The 20,653-nt window shown below is 45.6% G+C and overlaps 1 protein-coding gene across 1 annotated transcript in view; it reads left to right on the top strand.

Moving 5' to 3' along the window:
- foxj3 (forkhead box J3) overlaps positions 1 to 20,653 on the top strand; it is a 73,666-nt gene that overhangs the window by 19,838 nt on the left and 33,175 nt on the right. Inside the window, 1 exon segment of the mRNA XM_060070199.1 lies at positions 3,556 to 4,094. Coding sequence (XP_059926182.1) covers positions 3,774 to 4,094 — 321 coding nt within the window. The 5' untranslated portion in view covers positions 3,556 to 3,773.

Below are 20,653 nucleotides of genomic sequence, written 5' to 3'. Positions count from 1 at the left end.
ATGCTCCTTTCTCAAGAACAAATTAAAGTTGGAAGGAGAACCATTTTAGTATACACTGTATATATATATATTTTGCGACCATGCCTCAAACACACACATAGACACATATACACGTACACATAAACACGCCAGCCCCCCACCCATCAGCCTCTGGAGCCAAGCTGGTTGAAAAAGCGGTCCCATGTGTGGGATTGCAGTGTCTGCTCTCTCGTGCTCATAACCATGATGGGCCTGAACTCCCTGACCCTCTTCTACCCCATCATGCAAACCGCGTTCTCTCCCACTCCCCCTTTATTTGGTCCTTCAAGCACCAGCCCTGGTTCTACTGGGCCTTCTGTATCCCCCTCCTCCACCACCACCACCACCACCACCACCACTCTTCAAACTCTCCTTCTCTTTCTCTGCACTGCTCTCCCCACTCATCCCCCTACTGTCTACTTCCAGCCCACCCTAACCCCCCCAGAGCTGCTGGTGAATGTGCCCAGACAGTGTTCCTTGACACAGCAGCAGGCTTGGGCCTGCTTTCGCTCTGGATCTCCCCTTTGTGTGTGTGTGTGTGTGTGTGACACACACACACACACACACACACACACACACACACACACACACACACACACACACACACACACACACACACACACACACACACACACACACACACACACACACTGTGTGTGTGCGCGCCGTGCTTCATCATCCTTGCCACAGCTCAAGGTTCTTCAATTAAGACAGTGAAGCGGCCCCACAGATTACGGAACCATCTGGATCATTAGCATTGGGGTCAAAGGGCGTTTGCCTGCGTAGTGCCAGGGGTGTGCCTGCCATCAACATGCTACCGGCGGCTCACCTCTTACTAGCGGCAAAAAGGACCCCACCCCAACTCTCTCTCTCACACACACACACACACACACACACACACACACACACACACACACACACACACACACACACACACACACACACACACACACACACACAGTGATGCTGAATTCCATGGTCAAAGATTGTTTTGATTGGCTAATAGTCTATTTCTTATTTTGTTGAACCCCAAATGGTTGAATTTTTTTTAACTTGGGGATGATTGTTTGTAGAGCAGCATCGCATCGCTGTGAAAACAGTTACACTAATTCCTTGTAACCTTCAAACCCATCAAATCTTAGTGTTTTGATGGGTTTAAATGTATAAATGCACAGGGACAAGAGTCTGACTTGTGTGTCTGGTGATAGGAAGCAGTTATGATTGGTTGTGCAAAATTGGGAATGGCAAAAAAACAAGCAACTGAAAATGACGCCATAAAACTGGTATTTAGGTAGGGACTTATTTTAGATTTTGTACGTTTATAAAATGGTGGTTCTGACACATAAACAGACCTGGGGCTATGTTGATTTGATTTCTAGGTTTCAACTTCTGTCTCTAGCTGCCTTCCACCGCACCTCAGACATTTGTTTGCTGCTTGTGTCATTTGTATTTGTTTTCAGTAGCAATGATGCCCATTGAAAAGACTCCTGGGATATTTTCCACCAATTGGACTTCCACCAATACTAAATCAAATCTGAAGATAAGGTCCTGAAGCAGTTATGGTCTTTGTTGCCATGTTGGGCTGTTAACAGGGCCGATGTATCTTCCTCATTGTTTGTTTGTCTTCTTGGAGATAAGGAGATCTCCAATATGATTTGCTGAAACTCCTGGCGGTTGTCAGTCATCCATCCCGCTAGTCAGCCAATCAGAACTCTTGTATTTGTTATAGTTGGATTTTTATTGGCTGCAGGGCAGGCTTTTCACTTCACCCACCCACATCGGAACAACACGATATTTGCATGGGTGACTGAGTAGTCTTTTTTTTCTTTTTATTTTTATAGCCAGCCAGTCACAACTTGAACAAATGGCATTGAAAAAAGAAACCCATGTAAAACCAAAACACCTACATTAAAAAAATAAATAAAAACGACACAGTACATCCACCTTGTCTCAGGAGGCAGGGTAATGAATGTAAAAGGAAGGACAAGAACGTGAACATGGCCTCTCTCACAGCCCAATTGAATGTACCTCGCACCGTATTTGGTTTTGTCACCCTCATATTCTACGTTTTATATGTTTGAAAATATGCTTTAATGGTCCGGCTCTGTCCAGGAGGCTCCCACTGCGTGCACAGTCTGGATGTTGAATTAGCCCTGGGGTAGCCTTCACCCACTGTGAGAGATCAATGGAACAGTCTGACTTGTGATGGTCAGCTACCGATGTAGTTGGACTCATTTAAATACATTCCTCGACCAGAGCGGAATTCTGCCTTGCTGCAAATGCACAGCCAGTTGTTGTTTTTTTAACACCAAAAACATGAGCTAAACGCATTGATGCCACACACATGATGATTAGCGTGCAAAGAAAAATACGGCAATTATATTCAATTTAATGTGTCCATTAGTCTGCTGTATTATTCTAGGTCATAGGTCATAGGGGGACCTGGAGCCTATTCCAATTCACTACACATTTACATCAATATCCTTTCAAATGTATGAATGCAAATATATAGAGCAAAATAAACTAGGGTTAGGTTTGTTAAATTATTTCAACATTAAGTAATATATACGGTAGTTACATTTTTTGAGATGACTTCCATGAATACGGCAAGATTGCAAATGTCCAAAAACATCCATTCAGTTCATCTGCCCTTATTATCACCCATGCATACATCCACGCTCTGGACCAAAATACTGCAACGGCTAAAAGAGGCACAACATATTGCAGCGTCATTCCTGTCCGGGGGCGGCGGGAGAGAGGACTCTGTCTGCGTGGACGGCCCGCGCTGCGTGCACCTCTGTTTATAACCAAAGGCCCCCCCTCCTCTGCCGCTCTATTTTAGGGAGGTGGAGGCAGTTCATATAGGGAGGACCGGGAGAGACAGACACGCAGGGGGTGGTGGGGGTCGGGGATTGTGGCCTTCACAGAGACGGCATACGTGTGGCAGGACAGGAGGAGGAGGAAGGACGGGGCGGCCGGCTGGGCCGCTTGGGTTGTTTTAAGGCAAAGGCTCCGTCTGGGCGGAGAAAGGGCGAGGGGAGACGGGGAAGGGAGAGCAAAGGGAGGGCGCCGGGCTGGGGGGGGAGGAAAGGGGGCTTTACTACCCTCAAGAGAGTCGGAATTCCTCCAGAGCCATTCCCCCATTTGGCTGGCAGTTGTGAAAACAATTCCCTTGCATTGACTCTCCTGGTCCCTCTCTTTCTCTGGTGCTCTCTGCTCTCGCTCTCTGTTCAGATGAAGTTCCAGCTATGAGTCAGCTTTGTGAGCAGAAAGTGTGGAAGGGGGGGCGTCGCTTGATTTCTCCCGCACAGGAAAAAGAAAATAGACCCGTGCTGCGTAGAGAGACACTGAGAAGCTGTTGCTGAGCATACTGTTCAGACATGCATCAAAACAACGGTCCCTCCTTAATAACATTTACATTTACATCACATGGCCATGCCATGTAATGCTCTTTCTTATCAGTGTTATAAGTATTACTCATAAGTATTTATTTTGTAACCGACTAAACTGGCCCTCTCTCTTCTTCTTCCACACAAGGCTGACCTGTAGAAGACTGCTGAGCCCATGTCCTGACCTGAGGGCAGCCCTGATTTCAGCCCCCCAGTGACCTGGTCTGCAAGTGACCGAGCAACAGCTCAACCACCGCCACTGCCACCGCCACCACCACCACCACCTCCCACAACAACTTCCCACCTTTTCCCACCTCGACCTCCACCCACCCCAGCCCCTTTTTCCCGGGCCAGCCTGCCGTCACCATGACGTCGGAGCTGGAGAGTAGCCTGACCTCCATGGATTGGCTGCCTCAGCTGACCATGCAGGCGGCAATCCGCAAGGCAGATGCCCAGAACGCCCACGGGCCAGGCATGGGCAAGAAGAGTGCCATGCTGGACCCCAACACCACCCTCGACCAGGAAGAGGTGCAGCAGCACAAGGACGGCAAGCCACCGTACAGCTACGCCAGCCTCATCACCTTCGCCATCAACAGCTCGCCAAAGAAGAAGATGACGCTGAGCGAGATCTACCAGTGGATCTGTGACAACTTCCCCTACTACAGAGAGGCGGGCAGTGGCTGGAAGGTGAGCAAGAATAAAATATGTTGGCGGATTTCGTTTTTGAGATACTCGTGGTCATAGGCTGTTTGATTGATGATTGACTGGTATGGGGTATCTGGATGGTTACATTACGGTATATCGTGCCCAATACAAGGGATGGAATACCAAAAAGTCGTACAAAATATATAGGAACCAAAGAAAAGTCAGAAACATGCAACAGACTGCTTTGAGAAGGACAAGGTCAGAGCATGTCTTTTATTGTTCTTATTATCTTAATCTCTGAAGGAACAAAGTTATTTTCTTGCTGTCCCGCCTACGGCGCAAAGTGCTTTCCTGCATTTTATGTGGAACTTCCTAACTTTGGTCAAAATGCAGATTGAAACACGACCGCTAATCCAGTGTGAATCAGGTCTTGTACCTGTGATAAGCAACAGCCAGGCAGGGGAAAGAAATGTATCACTGAGCATGTGCAGTACCCTCCTCACATGCACATGTGCCGTTGCTTAACCAAGATGTTTTGGTCAAGACAATGGATTCTGCTGACCGAAGCTGCTAAATTGTCAAGTAACTGTTTTTAATATACTTTTGGTCAAAAACAACCGAAAATATTGTTAACATATGTTTTTATTTTTTATTTTGTTTCATTGAGGATATCAACCTTTTAGGAGACATAATTCTAGAAGATTGTCAGTTTGCAAAGTCTGAGGAAAGTGGTTGATTGGATCGGAACCCATTGGTCCTTCATGTCACTGTGAAATGTATTTTCCGCGGGTATGGAAATGAGTTATTGCAGTAGGCTGGTATCAACATTGTTTCTGTCAGGCTAAGGGTTGTTTTTGCGTTTACATGCACCATACTAAACCAAGTGTCGCTATGCCAAGTGCTGCATTACATCTGGGAATGACAAATGTTATAGCCCCCACAGAACGGTATGAATAGCAAAATGCAAGACCATATTCAAAATAAGAGGTGCTCCTTTCTGCGAGGGACTCGCAGTGAATAGCCTGTTGGGGTCTGGTTTTATTCATGGCACATGCCTCAATAGGAGGACTATTATGGAGGTGAGCAGAGCCAGTGCTGTGTCATCATCTCAAGGAGTCTGTGATATACTGGGATGAAGCTTTGCTGATTGCCTTTTAAAGGGCTCAGATGGAAATTGATATTAGAATGAGTTTTCCAATCAGTCGCCGCTTATTGGGAATAGAATCTTAGGCGCCTCTTCTATTGCAGTCAGACAAGATGTATGCATCCCATTTCCTGCGGCGGCGAGGTCTGGCGCGTGCATGTGTGACGCTAAGGCGGCGAGATGAGAGGGCATACTTCTTTTTTTTTTTTATGTAGGGTCCTCTGGAAGGAAACAGTTTTTTCTTTACTACATTTTTTTTTTTTTTTACCTGTTGTCCTCCCTTGTCAAATTCACCTGTTTTTTGATCAGTTGATTCATAAATGCCCATATGGATATACAATAGCAATTTTCATGTTCACAAGGACCTTGAGCCCTGTAAATGTGTTTTGCATAGGCCACGGGACAGGTACAAGGTTGAGCTACACTATCTTCAATGGCCAAGAGCAGTGTGTTACTGAAGTACTTGGCTCTTAAGTGAAGAATATGAGCCATTTTCTTTAGGCATTTACAGGCTACTTCCACATTATTACGTTTAGTTTTTTTTAAACGGCTCATTTAAACAAAAATGATTTCCATCCAGGCAAGCGTTTGAGCACTGTTCCAGAAATCCTCTCGGCCCACACTACTGCACACCTAGAAACGGGTATCAGGTGACCAGTTACGTACACTGTACATCCATGTGCCGTTGTAGACAGCAAGCAGATATCCCAATCTGTGCGCAGTTGGTTGCTTAGTTGCACAAAATACTATGGAGGAAGACAATGACGAAGAGAAAGACAAGATCATTGGTGATCCTTGTTGAATCAAGCAGTTAAAGTCAAAAATGATGATTGTTTTTCTTTCGTAAAAGGGCCACATGATAGGGGTGTGACGACTCGGGGAAGGGCACTTTGTGACTAATGAGATCCATCAGGAAGCGAACGTGGGTGTCTGCGTCATGGCTCTCCAAATCTCAGTATCAGCCTGTCGAGAGTAAAACAAATCCTGTAGTTCTTGGCCCACTGCAGTGTCAGCAAAGTTTAGAAAAGTCTCATTTCTAAGGGTTCTAAATCACCGCGGTTGCGTGAACGTGCGTATCCCCTTTAAGAAATGTCCAGTTGTGTGTCACACAAGGGAAACAGCCCTTCATAAAAAAAACAATAGCAAACTCTGGCTGAGGCTCTTCTTTAAATATGATCTCCCTTAAATATTAAAAATGTGTTTTAGGAAATGGACAAACTCTAACCGCCTCAGCAGTAGACACATCCTCGAAAGTTCTGCTACCATTCAGTAGTGTTTCTGAGCTACAGACCTAAGTGCTTTAGTCAGTAAGGGGCCAATAACTGCCCAAAAGAAGGCTCCTGACATTTGTTTGACAGTATCTGTATGCTTAAAATATTCAGTAAATAGTGTTTCATGCTGCTGTGTTGCCCTTCTTTTTTGGTAAAGTATAGAGTGAACGGTGCAGTGGATTCAGAGGGAATATGTTTGAATAACTACAATACAATTTATCGTTTGCCTACTCTACGTTCTTTGGTCCAGGAAACACTAAAATGTGGTTTGGAGATATGGTCTTTAGCACTATGCTGTTACAGATTTTCTTCTATTTTTTGCTGACGTGCGGTTTTGTGTTTAGTGTCTGTGTGCATGTTATTTACATAGGGTCTTTTGAATTGGTTTCAAACCCCACTAAACTTCCCCCCCCGCCCTCCCTCTGATGCAGGGTCTTTTGACTGACTTCCAATAGCTTAATGTCTTCTGTGTGCCCCTTTTTACTCTTCCAGGACTGACATCGGGAAGTTATTAAAACCCAAGCCTGCCTAAAAGAACCTGGGTGAAGGCTCGAACCCTAATGCTTGTAGTTGCAACAAGTTTCTCTCTTGGCCCTTAGGAGGTCATTGGGGAATCTCACAGCTGTGGGTTGTCTATCTGTCAAGGAAGTGTGCGACAGGGATAGCCACAGGAGCTAATTGTCTCAGTGCTATTATTTAGTGTAAAGAATGCTGAAGTAATTTCCTTGCTGCCTTACGACTCCCCTGAACAATACCCTGTGTGTGTGTGTGTGTGTGTGTGTGTGTGTGTGTGTGTGTGTGTGTGTGTGTGTGTGTGTGTGTGTGTGTGTGTGTGTGTGTGTGTGTGTGTGTGTGTGTGTGTGTGTGTGTGTGTGTGTGTGTGTGTGTGTCGTTTGGAAGCGTGCGTGCCTGGATGGGGGTGAATGTAGGTCGAATGTAGTCATCACTCCTCTGTTTCCCTGGAGATGTCGTATGCAGGAGTTTAGGACTCTGCGCACGCACGCGTCTGTTCTGTATGATAATGCAGGGCTGCGCCGCAGAGATGAGAGCGGGCTAATCCGGGTGCCGGCAACTCATTTAATCATCTCAATAGAACTCCATTAGCCTACGCTTTTAAGAAATATCAATAAGTGCTGTCAATAAGGACAGATAATTTATCAAGGTCAAAAAATATGAACGTCGCCCTAGAGAGAGAGCGAGAGAGAGAGAGAGGCCGTCTACCAGAAAGCAATTAGATGGAGCTCTCTTACAAACATCTTGGCTCATTGTTGTGGACCTGCGTACGCTTATATAACATAAAGTCAATCTTGGTTCGTCTGTTGAACTCTGGTGCATTGGCTCTTTTGGAAGATCCGTCTTCTCGTTAAACGCAAACTACCTGTAAACGCAAATGCCTCCTTAATCCGCAGTTCATGGTTCCTTGCTGCTTCATGTGCAAAAAACCTTCTTGGTTCTTCCTGCTTTCAGAGTCTGTCTCCCTCTACTCTCACAAATCAGACTTTAGACGAGCATCTGAAGCCTTATGGAAGACCAGCTTAAATCTGGGTGAAAGGGACATTTTATTTTCAAATGTATTTTCCACATCCCATTGCTGGGGGCGGGATCTGTAGACGCGCGTCACATGAAATTGGTTAATGGTAACCATTAGAAACGACCTTGGGGAACCACAACACACAGGATGTGGCTGTCCATTTAGATCAAGAAGAGTACTGATGGTCGAAACGATTGCATCGTCTTCCCATTGTTGGTGACAGAAACCCAGATGTTACTCTGTACGTTCGCCCCTCACACTTTCTGGTGACTGGCGTTTTGTGGGTAGACTAAAAGGCAAATGATCAAGTCCCTTTCTTTCCTCCGAGTTATGATGTGTCCTTCTGTGGCCGAAAAGATTCGTCTGATACCTGTCTGGGGAGAGCGACCCAGGTCTGGCCGACAAGCTATCGAATCCACTGTAAATCCTTCAAGATTTCCTCCAAAGCTGTGTGTAATATACAGGGGCGACAGCTCTCTGGACTCTGTATAAAGACTTTGTGGGTATTATGTATAAATGTTTGTATTGTATGTAATGAGGATTAGCTGATCCATGTCAAAGTTCATAATCCTACATCAAATCAAAGTGAAATCTCATAATCTCAGTGTGAAAACACCTGATTTTGGCAGATGACCAACATGGCTTGAATGCTATTCAACCCACATTTGTTATTTTCTTTCCCTCTGTTTGTTAGTCCTCTTCTAAAGCTGCAAGACATGTGTAACACACACACACACAGACACACACGTTCACGCAGTCTCGTGTAGATATGCACACACGCATATCTCCATTCTGGACGGGTAGCTGACTTCAGGCAGAGTGTATCTCCCTGCTCTCAGATTGCTAGCTGGTGAAGGTTGCCAAAGAAAATGCAGGGCAATTCCAAACCAGTGAAAAAATGCCTGAAATGTTTTTCTCCATTGCGCAAAATTGCTGGGGCCCCGGTGTGGTTGGCTTCGGGTTTCTTTTTGCACACCTCCCTGCGAATAATAAGATGAACAGCGGTAGCTGCTGTTCATTATCTTAACCAACCAACCAAGAATGCACTGCATCTCCCTGTACATTCACACCGCGGTCTGCGGCGCCTGCCCATTCACGGTGATGGAGAAACATAGCTTTGGTGTGCAAACCGTCCGGCTGTGAGGAGTTGGGGCGCACAGAGCTGCCTCTTTTGCTAGAGCCTGCCGGACCTCCCCGCTTTGATCTCATTATAAAATGCAAATATACAGAACCCTAAACAGATCAAAGGTTGGGGCTCCTATTGGATTGGAGGCTTAATAATAGAAGCCTGGAGCCGTTTACTATTTCTCGAGGAGGGATGCGGTGGAGGGGGGGAAGCTGTTGGTCCTCCAGGACATTATTTGCTCTGGAGATAATGTTTCTGGCTTCTCTGTGGTGACTTCGCTCACACTCTGAAAATCCTTGTTCCTGTTAGCTATTTAAATGCCATCGGTCAGGTGTGTGCCCCAGCCTGCCGCACCCCATCCCCTGCCCTATCTCACCCACCTTAAGCGTTAGGTTTGCAGCGCTTGGGATGTAAAAGTGTAAAATTGCTTCAGACTCTAGTCTGGCTGATACCTCCATCTGCTGCTGCAGCATGGATCATCATTATGCTGTAAAGCAAGCATTTAAATTTTAAACGCTTAGCTGATATTGAATTATTCAGCAGCTCTGATACATATTTAGAAAGCCACACTGCCTTATCCCCTCCCCCATGTTACATCCTGGTTCCGAGATATGATCTTTTTTTTTTTTTTACACACATTTGATCATGTTGCTTTAAAGTTCAGTGCAAAACCACACATTTTAGTATTCTACCTCTCTACCCCTCTATGTCCCTCCCTCTCTCGTTCACTATTTCTGTCTGTCCTGTCTGTCTTTCTCTCTTTCCCATCTCTATGTCTCTCTCGCTCTCTCTCTAGGTCTCGCTCTCTCTCTCTAGGTCTCTCTCCCTCCCTTGGTCTCTCTCCCTCCCTTGGTCTCTCCCTCCATCTCTAGGTCTCACTCTCCCTCCCTTGGTCTCCCTCCCTTGGTCTCTCCCTCCCTTGGTCTCTCCCTCCCTTGGTCTCTCCCTCCATCTCTAGGTCTCACTCTCCCTCCCTTGGTCTCTCCCTCCATCTCTAGGTCTCACTCTCCCTCCCTTGGTCTCTCCCTCCCTTGGTCTCTCCCTCCCTTGGTCTCTCCCTCCCCTGGTCTCTCCCTCCCCTGGTCTCTCCCTCCTTCTCTAGGTCTCACTTTCTCCCTCCCTTGGTCTCTCTCTTGGTCTCGCTCTCTCCCTCTCAAGGTCTCTCTCTTTCCCATCGCAGGTCTTTCGCCCTCTCTCCACCCCTCGGTCTCCCTCCCTCCATCTCTCCCTCTCTGGGTTGCTTATTAGTGGTATAGGCGGCAGCAGCAGCAGTGGTATGTGTGGTGGGCCGTGGCTCCGCGGCGTGTCAGATGGTGGGAGGAGGAGGAGGAGGAGGAGGAGGAGCGGTGATTCACTCGGCAGCCGGCGCGCTCCCCGCTGTGAGGCGGGTCCCCGTGTCAGGATGCTGCTGCCTGGCCTGCCGCCCACCAGCCTCACCTTCGCCTCCGCCCACCGGCGCCCCGCCGCTCACACTCCTGCCCCTCCGAGTGGGCGGGGGATGGGGAAGGAGAGGAGGAAAGGTGGTGGTGGTGGGGGGTGGGGGAGGCTTGGCACAGAATACATTTTTTGCGAGAGCGGCTTGTCGTTGCACACACGGTCTGCAAAGCGAAGAGGAGAGCTGACTCCGACGAGTCCAGAGAGAAGTGGCAGGCCTATGTGTGGCAGCGACATTCTTTTGACATTAATGTGAACCCAAATACTCTTTTCTCGCCCACTCACACAACGCATGCTCTTGAACAGCATTAGTGAGGCGGTGGGATGTATTTGAAACTTTGCACAATGTCCAGACTGGCTTTTTTGCTTTTATGTAACACGACCGGTGAGCGAAAGGGCCGTAAGGCGGGGCTCGGTGACGGGTCCTGTGTGTGTGTCCTGTGTGTGTGTTCGTGTGTCCTGTGTGTGACCCGGTTTACGCTGAAGCTCTGAGGTAACCCAGTTGGACTCGGACAGAGAGCGGATCCACCGACGTCTTTTACACACTTGTGGAAGCGTTTTCAAATAAAATGTGTTCTTAACCAATACAAGCTTTTCTGAAATTAAATTGGAAAATACCAGACGTATCTTTTTTTGCATGGCGTATTTCATTTGCGTTAGTAATCCAACTGTGCCAATGCTGGATGCATGTAGGAAAACACTGGGTTGAATTGACTCATAATTCAGAGGTTCACAGGTTCACAGTTCACAATACACAGGTCGAGTCTCCCCACACACTTTTTTTGCATACTATAAGAAGACAGACGTATTATTGACGGTACCGACTGTATGAAACATTGCCATGTCTCAAGATATAATTTTATTGGAACTTTAATAATGACTCAATCAAAGCATTACAATCAGCAAATGTTTTCCGCTTGCATAGTCTCAAGGTCTGGGACCTAAAGTGAAGATGTTTTAGGGTGGAAATCACATCAGTGTAGGTTATGAACTGGGAGGACTTTGTTTAATGAAAAAGATGATTGTATTTACCTTGATCATTCGCAGGTTTTTAGGTATTTTAGGGGGTAGAATTACCATCAATGTGGACAGCCTGCATACCCTTCCTAGCCCTTACTTCAACACTGAACTGTTTCAATGAAACTCAGAAGTAATTTACTGCCAATGGATGGTATTATATACTTAATATGCTGTGGTGAAATACCTTAGCCATAATCAGAGTTCTTCATTAGCCAAGTAAGTCACACTCGGGACAAATTAAAGGAGTGTTGTGGTACTGTACATGTGAAAAGCTATTCACACTGCAGGTGTGTAGTAGGGGATTAAACTCTGAACATTTCACACTGTCAGGTGCAGAGATTAAAGTGCAGTGTGACAGTCCAGCCTGAGTGGCTCAGCTATTGAATATAGAAACTGCAATTGGAGGGAATTAGATAAGAGCGGAAAAGCAATACATCAGAGGAAAGATAGAACTCGTTCTAACTGTGGGCCCTTGTTTCATTTGTGCATGTCAATAGAGCCAAGGCTGCCCACTTCCACACCAAATTGTCTGTGGAAAAATTGTACTTGTAGAAAATCTGCAGTGCATAGCACATGCAAATTGTTCTAGTTAATTTATTAAATCAAGACTAGTCTTCCTTTTACACCCTACTTAAGCACGTTAATAATGCATTAATACATGTTTGTATGTCTGTAGTACATTTGCATAGAATGTCTATTTCCTTTTCCATTGTGGTGACGTTTTATTTAAAATATGGGGTTTGGGGATTTTTCTTAAAGTTAACATGTTAATATGAACTACTGTACCCCCCCCCCCCCCCCCCCCCCCCCCCCCGCTCCTTGACCACCTTCACTAAGATATGGGGCAAACAGTGGGGGCCCATGGATTGGCAAGGGCAAGACCATATTGGATAAAAATGTTGTGCATTGCAGTAACCATTTCGATTTTGTTCGCTTTTCTCTTCTACTTAATGCTGAACTATCGGTCCATACTACAACTTTAAGTGCCCCCACATGGCAGGGAGTGTCACTAAACAGTTGCAGAGATAGTCGAGAGAGCGAGAGACTGCTGAAAGAGAGAGAGACATATTCAGCAGCTGTTTGTTTTCATGTCAGTTCAAGGCTGATTCAGGCCCTTTCGACAGTGAGGGATACGTTCCCGCGCTATATTCATCCGGTGACACCAAATTCTGAACACCTTCTAGGGTGACACATTTTAATAGCACCCAGAAAAACCTCATGGAATGTGGTTCAAGGGAATGGTCTAAACATAGCATTGTATAGTTGCGACATTTCTGGCATTGGGAAAGCGGGCTGGTTGAGGAGAAGATGTGCATGTGCACGTGCACGGGGGTAGATGGGCAGGTTGGCAGGGGGGGGGGGGGGGGGGGGGGGTGGGTGTTAACACTGAACCATGATAAATTCTGCATGCTATTAATAGAGCACTGGAATCCGCCTTTAACACAGAATCCCTGATCGAGCCGATATGTTGTATACTGCGTACTGCTACCGATGTCCCTGCTTGCCTGTATGATTTCATTACAACATGTGGTCACAAAAATCAAAGGGCAATCTTGACCACAGTTTGAGCCCAACGGACATTTCGATTATTTTTTCGTCCATCTGGTTCAGTGTTTAATTGATATCTCTATAAACGAGGTGACCTCATGAGCTCCATGTGAAGCTGAGGGCTGCAGGACTAATTAGCAGTGGCTAGAACCCTCTTATAGAAAGTCAACAGCAACCTGAGAGCCCTGGTTTTGCGATAGAGGTCCGTAGGCCTGACCAGGATAAGCCCTCTTTAGAGGGCTGGGTTACAGCAACTCACAGCGCTGCTGAAGCCCAGATACCCAGACTGTTACTCATTCCCATCATATAGAAAGACCAGTGGAAGACCTGGTCCTGAAGACTTTCCCGTGCACATAGGATATCCAAAGCTAATAACCACGGTAATATTGATAGGGACACACCTGGTGGACAGGGTGTCACCTTGCCTTTTTGTTTTAAATCATCTTCTAACATTTAGTTTTGCTCCTTTGCTATTTGCTAACACTAGTGTCCGTAATGAATGCACTCAATCTGCGCTGGTTAGAGGCGGGCATGATTATTTTCGTGGCTTGAGCTATTTATATATGTGGCTGTGGTCGTGTGTGTGTGTGTGTGTGTGTGTGAGGGGGGGGGGTGGGTCTGGGTGGCTGGGCAGGCGATGTGCATCGCCAAGGTGCTTTATTTTAGTCCCCTATGGACCCATCGGTATAGCAAGGCGGGCCACCTCGCTACTCGGGGAGATATTTGATCGGTCCTGCTGGCGCGTCCTCAGTGGGGTCAGCAGTCTGTGAGGGGGCGGAGGGGGTTGGGCTCAGTGACACAGCTGTGGCAGTGGAGCAGAACCAGTGATGGATGACATGTCAGAGAGGGGGAGGAGAGAGTGGGTGGGGGACAGGGTTGGTGGTATTGGTGGCGGGGGCAGGCCTTTTTTCCCGGGCGCTCGCTCTCTCTCTCTGCCTCTCGCATCGACACGCTCGCCTCTCTGCGGGGGGTAATCGCAGGTCACCTCCGATTCCCAATGTGACACCGGAATATTCCTCCTGTAATTGCTCATTTGTCAACGTCACCTCTCAGGAGGAAAAATACATGTTTTTCTTTTTTTCCTTCTATTTTTTTCTCTCCGGTAGCTCATTTATTGACTCAAAAGTTGCATTAGCCGCCGATGCTGAAAGGAAAACAGGTTGGAATTACATTTGGGAGTGAACGGCGGCGTAAGCGTTTCGGACTTTGTCCTCTGCTGCCCATGCTTACACTGGTTCTGTCGGCAAGGTGCTCAAGATGACATCACCGCTCGTGTTTTATTGGCACGCCATAATGCAGGGGGGGATGGTAGGTCTAAATGTCTTGCCCAAGGCTACCGTACAGTGTTTCAATGAATAATCATAATAACTGATGTGAGTGATATTCATACATTTCCCTATTTCCCCCTAACTGTGGTCAGTGTCGGAAGGCCAGATTCTTTGTTCGTACAAATAGCTTCTTTGTGTGTGTGTGTGCGTTATCCTAGCCCTGCTGTGAGCTCTTCAGCGGCTGCAAGGCCACAGCCTTTCCCCACCAGTTAATTGCCTCTGAATTAGTCTATTAATGTGGCCATGTAACGGGATGGAGGGGTGCATGGAAGTGGCTGGCCTCTCCTGACCACTGCGATGCATTATTTATGGGTCAGTGGATCTGGCAGCTCTGCATTAACTTGGCTAATGGACTGCTGGGCTGTTGCTCTCTGATTCCCTTAGAGAGGGCAACCGCATCTTGCAAACAAAAGAGAGAAATAAAATGGGTTTATTTATAAACAGTAGTAAAATGGGGATTACAATGTGGTTTTGCATTCCTTTGTGAACATATTTATTAAATATCAGCCGAGTAAATGCATCTGTTAAGTCTTTTGAACCAGGCCATTGAGTGATGAATATTTGTCCGTAGAAATTGATAGATTTTCTCCCATCAGTAGTTAGTGTTTTTTTTATGAGTTTTCTTGATGTCAGAATGACCCAAAGAAACGTTTACACTGATTACTGGTGACGATTGATGACCTTGCCTTTGTTTTGTTTTATGATTCGGTTTCCTGGTCAAATTAACACTGAATGAGGATGACAATGTTCCTTTCTTTTCTACAGAATATCTTCAAATCTCGTAGCCGTAATGCACAACTTGGCTTGACATAATATGACTTTTTGAAGGTCAAAGTGCGTAGAGCGAGATCTAGAGATCACCTGGAACAAGAAATACTAAATGACTGAGGGAGATCAAATCTCATGCAAACCATCAGCAGATTTTTTCCAGCAGGATCAAATCTTGTTTCTCTGCCGTCTTATGCATTTATGGTCTATTCTGGTTGATTTTATTTGATCAATACTAAACAATAAATGCACATTTAGTTTAAAAATTAAAGGTTAGACAAGGGACAAAATATATGTAGGGAGATGGGAGAATAAAATACATTGTGTTTTCTACACCATTCGTCTACCTCCTAAATAGTGTGGTGACGCTATCTTGTCATTGTTGGCAGCTTCAGTAGGATCCCCATTGTGAGTGGGGCAGTGTAGTCTGCTGCTGAGGACCGCTGTCGGAGAACGGCATCGGACGGCCCCTCTCCTGGCTGATAATTAAGTGGCACACTGACAAACAGCTTTCATCAGATCCCTCATGTGGAACTGAGAGCATGCGAAGGCTTTCAGGGAGGATAAACCAGAGGACGTCGCTTTGCCTCCAATCTTTCATGGCCTTGCACTGCCTCTGCAGGGAGGGACGGTGGTGGGGTCGTGGGAGAGCAGGAGAGAGGGAGAGCTCCTCACAGCACAGGAGAAAGAGAAGCACGCCTTCATCACTCAAGAGAGCCAGACGCAATTTGTGGAGTTGTTGTGAAAGATTTCTCTGCAGATAATGTTCGTCTAGAGTAGTTTTACAGTTTGCCTCAAGCATGGTGTACTGTGTTTTTTCCTCCCCGTTTAAAACAGTCAGTTGTTTCTATTTTTTATCACAGGACTGACTTAACTCACGGAACTTGCATTCAGGCCCATGGTAAAGACATGTGTGAGACGAGTAAGGGGGACATAGGACAGTTCACATTTTCAACCCGTGTTACCATTTGAATCTCTGCATGTCTTGATTTAATGTGCATTATTTACCATATTCTATTGACCGAAGTGGTGTTTCTTTTCACTCTGTCCTACCTGTTTCCGTCCACGTATGTAATTTCTTCTCCACTCTGATGCCGTTTGCATTGACAAGGCTGTAGAAGGTCAGAGATGTTGGATGTTGGTGGATAATAATCCACTTAATAGAGCTGTGCCCATCACTGGCAGGGCTCGGGTAATGGGAGAAATAATAGTAGTGTTTCTGCAGGGTGTAGCCCCCTGGGTTGTGCTGCTGCTGCTGCTCAGTGCAGTAGTGGAGCATCACCAGACGCTGTGGAAAGCCCTTTGACTGTGTGCTCATTCGTCGCTAGTTTGCTCTGCAAGAATGAAAGAAAAAGAGAGAGAGAGAGAGAGAGAGAGAGAGAGAGAGAGAGACACAGAGTTGCACACAGTGGAAGAGGCAGAAAAGAGGGATCTCTTTGAAGGACTATGATTAAAAGCGGCTCGCTACGAGCAGTTCAGATCTTTTGTCGTCCTGTTGAACTGTCATTTAGTGATGCGTTAAGTGAATCAGTATTTTTTTTATCCTCCTCCCCGAGCAGCTTTACAAATCTGCGGCAGCCACCTCCTGATTCGTAAAGGGAATGCTCGAATTTGAAACCTAGCATTCAAGCTAGGGGCTGCAACCTTGAGTGAACCTAGAGGGGAGAAAAGCTCCCTAGAACGTTTGCTTCTCTGGAGTTTCTGCCGAACCATTTTGAGTTTGACCTCAGAACAACAAAGCAGGTAGAGAAAATGGGTGTGGTCTGAGGCAGATTGAGTTCAGGACATTTCTATTGGAGTTTTTGGTCCCTAACCAAGCTGGCTCCTGCTGAAAAGGGAACATCCTTGGTGCTTCATTCATAACCTTCTTATATTCCACTGGAGAAGGGTTTGTGTTGGCTGTCTATTGTCTGAGTTCTATAGGATGCAATATCCTTGGATTACCCTCGGCAAAATTACTTCTCAGAAAAAGTAGGACTGCTTTACTTGGTAGGCTCTGTAGAGGATCTGGCCCACAGCCCGTGGTTTAGCTGGGGAGGGATTTGGTGGCGATGTGTCCACCAATGTTTTTGTGATATATTTTATGGCTTCATATGGGGACCTGGTACCAGGCCTTCAAAGTGTTTTGTTTACTTTTGGCTTCATTTGAGGATGCTCCCCTTGACTTCACATCCAATCAATGCATCTTCGACATCAATTGTATAATTTTGAATTTTTGGTACTTTTCTATGGGAAGAAAACTGGTACAGGGTTATTCTAATATAAAGCTATAGTTGCTTTCAGAAACCAAGACTGAATCTGGGTTAGTTTCAGATCCACACAGACTGTGGCCAACGTTTTAAACGGTTACGAACGCATTTCCTCAATGAAAGTACTAATTTGACCCTGCTTGACTGCTAATTTCTGCTCAGTCTGGATCAATTCTGTTTGTCTAAAATGAAATATTCTCAAATCCTCTTTCTTGTTTAATTTTATGTTGGCATGCGTCTGGGTTCCCTGAAAGATATAGCCTGAGTTAAACAGTTCATAGAAATAGTTTTCATTGCGGTGAACGTTGTCTTAAGCTCTTCATTTTGGTCATACTAGTTGATAGGTCTGTGCAATACGGACATAATCGAACGCAATATGGGTCATTTCATACCACGATAGTGATATGTATCATGATGTGCTACGTTGTCTGTCAATTCTATGGGGAAAAAAGTCTTCACAAAATAACCACATGCCTCATGACGTTGTGCAAAACTGAGAAAAAATCTAATCAGGATATTAAACCAACATAACAAATTAAAGTGCAGTTTATTAAAGTAAACGACCCTCTGTTTGAAGTTAAGAAATACCCATTAGTGCAGCCAATAAACAAAATAAACGTATATGAATGTAAAATATGAAAAAGTAAAAAAAAAAAAAAGTAAAAAAAAAAAGGAAATCAATCTGTTTTTATAATTCACCAGTACTGCAGCCAATAAACTAAATAAGTATCCGGAGTAACTCTGCTCGTCCATTGGTCCGTTATTGAAGCGTAAGTGAACCCACTGTTTCAGCTGTAACTCAAACACAAAATTAGATTTTTTTAAAGTGTTTATGGCTGAGGGTTCTAGGATGAGGGGGGCGTGTTATGACCCATGGCAACTTTGTGACACTTTTTCAGTACCATCGTTGTGTAGAGTGCGATGTTGTATATGATATGCGCCACACAACTTGGGGTTATACTGAGCTTAACCCTTACTCAGACACGGACATCGATATAAACGGCTGCTCAGACGGAGCCCCACACACCCACACACACCGTAGTGTTATACTGAGAAACCAAACCTCTCTCGGACGCAATTGTCAAAATCAACGGCTCTCCTGAACAAGCCCTCTCATCGGTTCCCTCGCATGTAGACCACATCTTTTGACTCTTGATCTTTCTCGGACTGTTGGGACAACATTCATCTGTGTCATGCTCCTCCATGTTTGTTCTAGTGTTCATTGAGCGATTGTAGGGAACGTAAAGCAGGGTCCCAATGACATAAAATACTGCCGTCAAGTAAAAATAGCGATAGGAACGAAAGAGGGAAATATGTATTGATCGACCATTTTCTCCCGTTCCCCGGTGAATATCGTCATACTCAAACAGCCCTACTAGTTGATGTCAGATCTTTTCTTGAACTAAAAAGAACGATGCAGTATTTTAATTTTAAACACAAGAGGGGAGTTGTTTTATTTCTTCCTGGCCATATTTCCAGCAGCACAGATTTAGATTATTATCTCTGTTGTACACAAACGTGTGTATAAACACACACACGCGCACACGCACACACACCTGTAATTGCTGAGCAGTCCAATTTCTTTACGCATGAAATGCCTTCATTATAAAAACCCTGACCTACCAGTGAAAAATGTGTTTCATTTTGCCAAAAAGCTCACTGTCGAGGGGCTAAACAATTTCCCGATGGTGTCATCTGATTTTGCAGAAGTGGCTATTGAGTTTTAATTACTGTGATACCTCAATGTGCTCCACAGGATGACCTGGGTATAGTTAGCAGAAGGTGGCCATCACAATGATTTTCCAGCCGTGGCCATCCACATGACTGTCGCACAGAGCTTGAGTTAGCCTCGCTCGTGGTAATAGAGTTGTTTAATGCATCCTACCGATTTCACCTTGGCATGCAGTTTGCTGCCACCGACGGGAGCGTTCACGTTTTATTAAGACTACATAAGTTTGTAAAGAGCAGACACTGAGAGGTTGCAAACCTACCATGCCAACACTTTTCCCCGTAGATGCTGAAGGAGGCCTTTGAAGAAAAATGAAGTCAAGTTGAAAATCATTATAGTTTCCTAGTGGAGCGTGGGCGTAAGGTTTCTCGGCATCTTAACTGGATGCGTGAGGTTTGGTCCGTTGTAGTTAAAGTGTATCGCTGTATCTGTGGTCTGGCAGAGAATCTGTTGGTGCCATGTGGTGGAGAAGAAGTTTGTGCTACTGGAAAGGGGTCAATGTATCCAGTCAATAACGGGTGTATGCATTGCTCTAAATGACTCTTGCCCTGTTTTCCTTTGTTGAAAAAGTCTTCTGCTGTAATTATGACAAGCCTTCCTCTGTGCTTTTATACTATTATGACTATCAAGTAATTTGTCAGGTGTGGTAGCACCATCGAAGGTGTTTCTTATGGCTGCGTTGTCTTGTTGTGCCGCAGCACGTGTGAAAGGGTGTCTTCTGAGAGGTTGGGTTGGGGCATGCAGAGTGTAAGGTTGTGGAAAGCCCTTTGACTGTATGCACGTACGCTGTAGTTTGCTCCGCGAGAGTGAAAGAGAGTGGGGTGGGGGGAGAGAGAGAGGCATACAGTGGAAGAGGCAGAAAAGAGGGATCTCTTTTGAAGGAATATGATTAAAAGCGTCTCGCTACGAGCAGTTCAGATCTTCTGTCGTCCTGTTGAACTGTCATTTAGCGATGCGTTAAGTGAATCCATTTTTTTCCTTTTTTTTTTTTCTCCTCCAAAAGCAGCTTTACAAATCAGCAGCAGTCAACTCCTGATACGTAAAGGGAATGCTCGAATTTAAAACCCAGCATTCAAGCTGGTGCAACCTTGAGTGATCCTAGAGGGGAAAAGCTCCCTAGAATGTTTGCCTCTCTAGAGTTTGTGCCGAACCATTTTGAGTTTGACCTTAGAACAACAAAGCAGGTAGGGAAAAGGGGTGTGTGGTCTGTGTGCGTCTGAGGCAGATTGAGTTCAGGACATTTCTATTGGAGTTTTTGGGCCTTAACCAAGCTGGCGCCTGCTGAAAAGGGAACATCCTTGCTGCTTCATTCATAACCTTCATATATATACCACTGGAGAACTATAAGGGTTTTGTGATGGCTCAGTCTATTGTCTGAGTCCTACAAGATGTAATCTCGGATCCTGCCGTTCTACGTTATAGCAGAACTTATGTAGGGAGCCTGCACATAGCC

This window comes from Gadus macrocephalus, chromosome 13 (assembly GCF_031168955.1).
Source record: "Gadus macrocephalus chromosome 13, ASM3116895v1".
In the NCBI taxonomy this organism is placed as follows: domain Eukaryota; kingdom Metazoa; phylum Chordata; class Actinopteri; order Gadiformes; family Gadidae; genus Gadus; species Gadus macrocephalus.
Note: the sequence above shows the minus strand (reverse complement) of the source record. Positions and strands in the feature narration are given on the sequence as shown.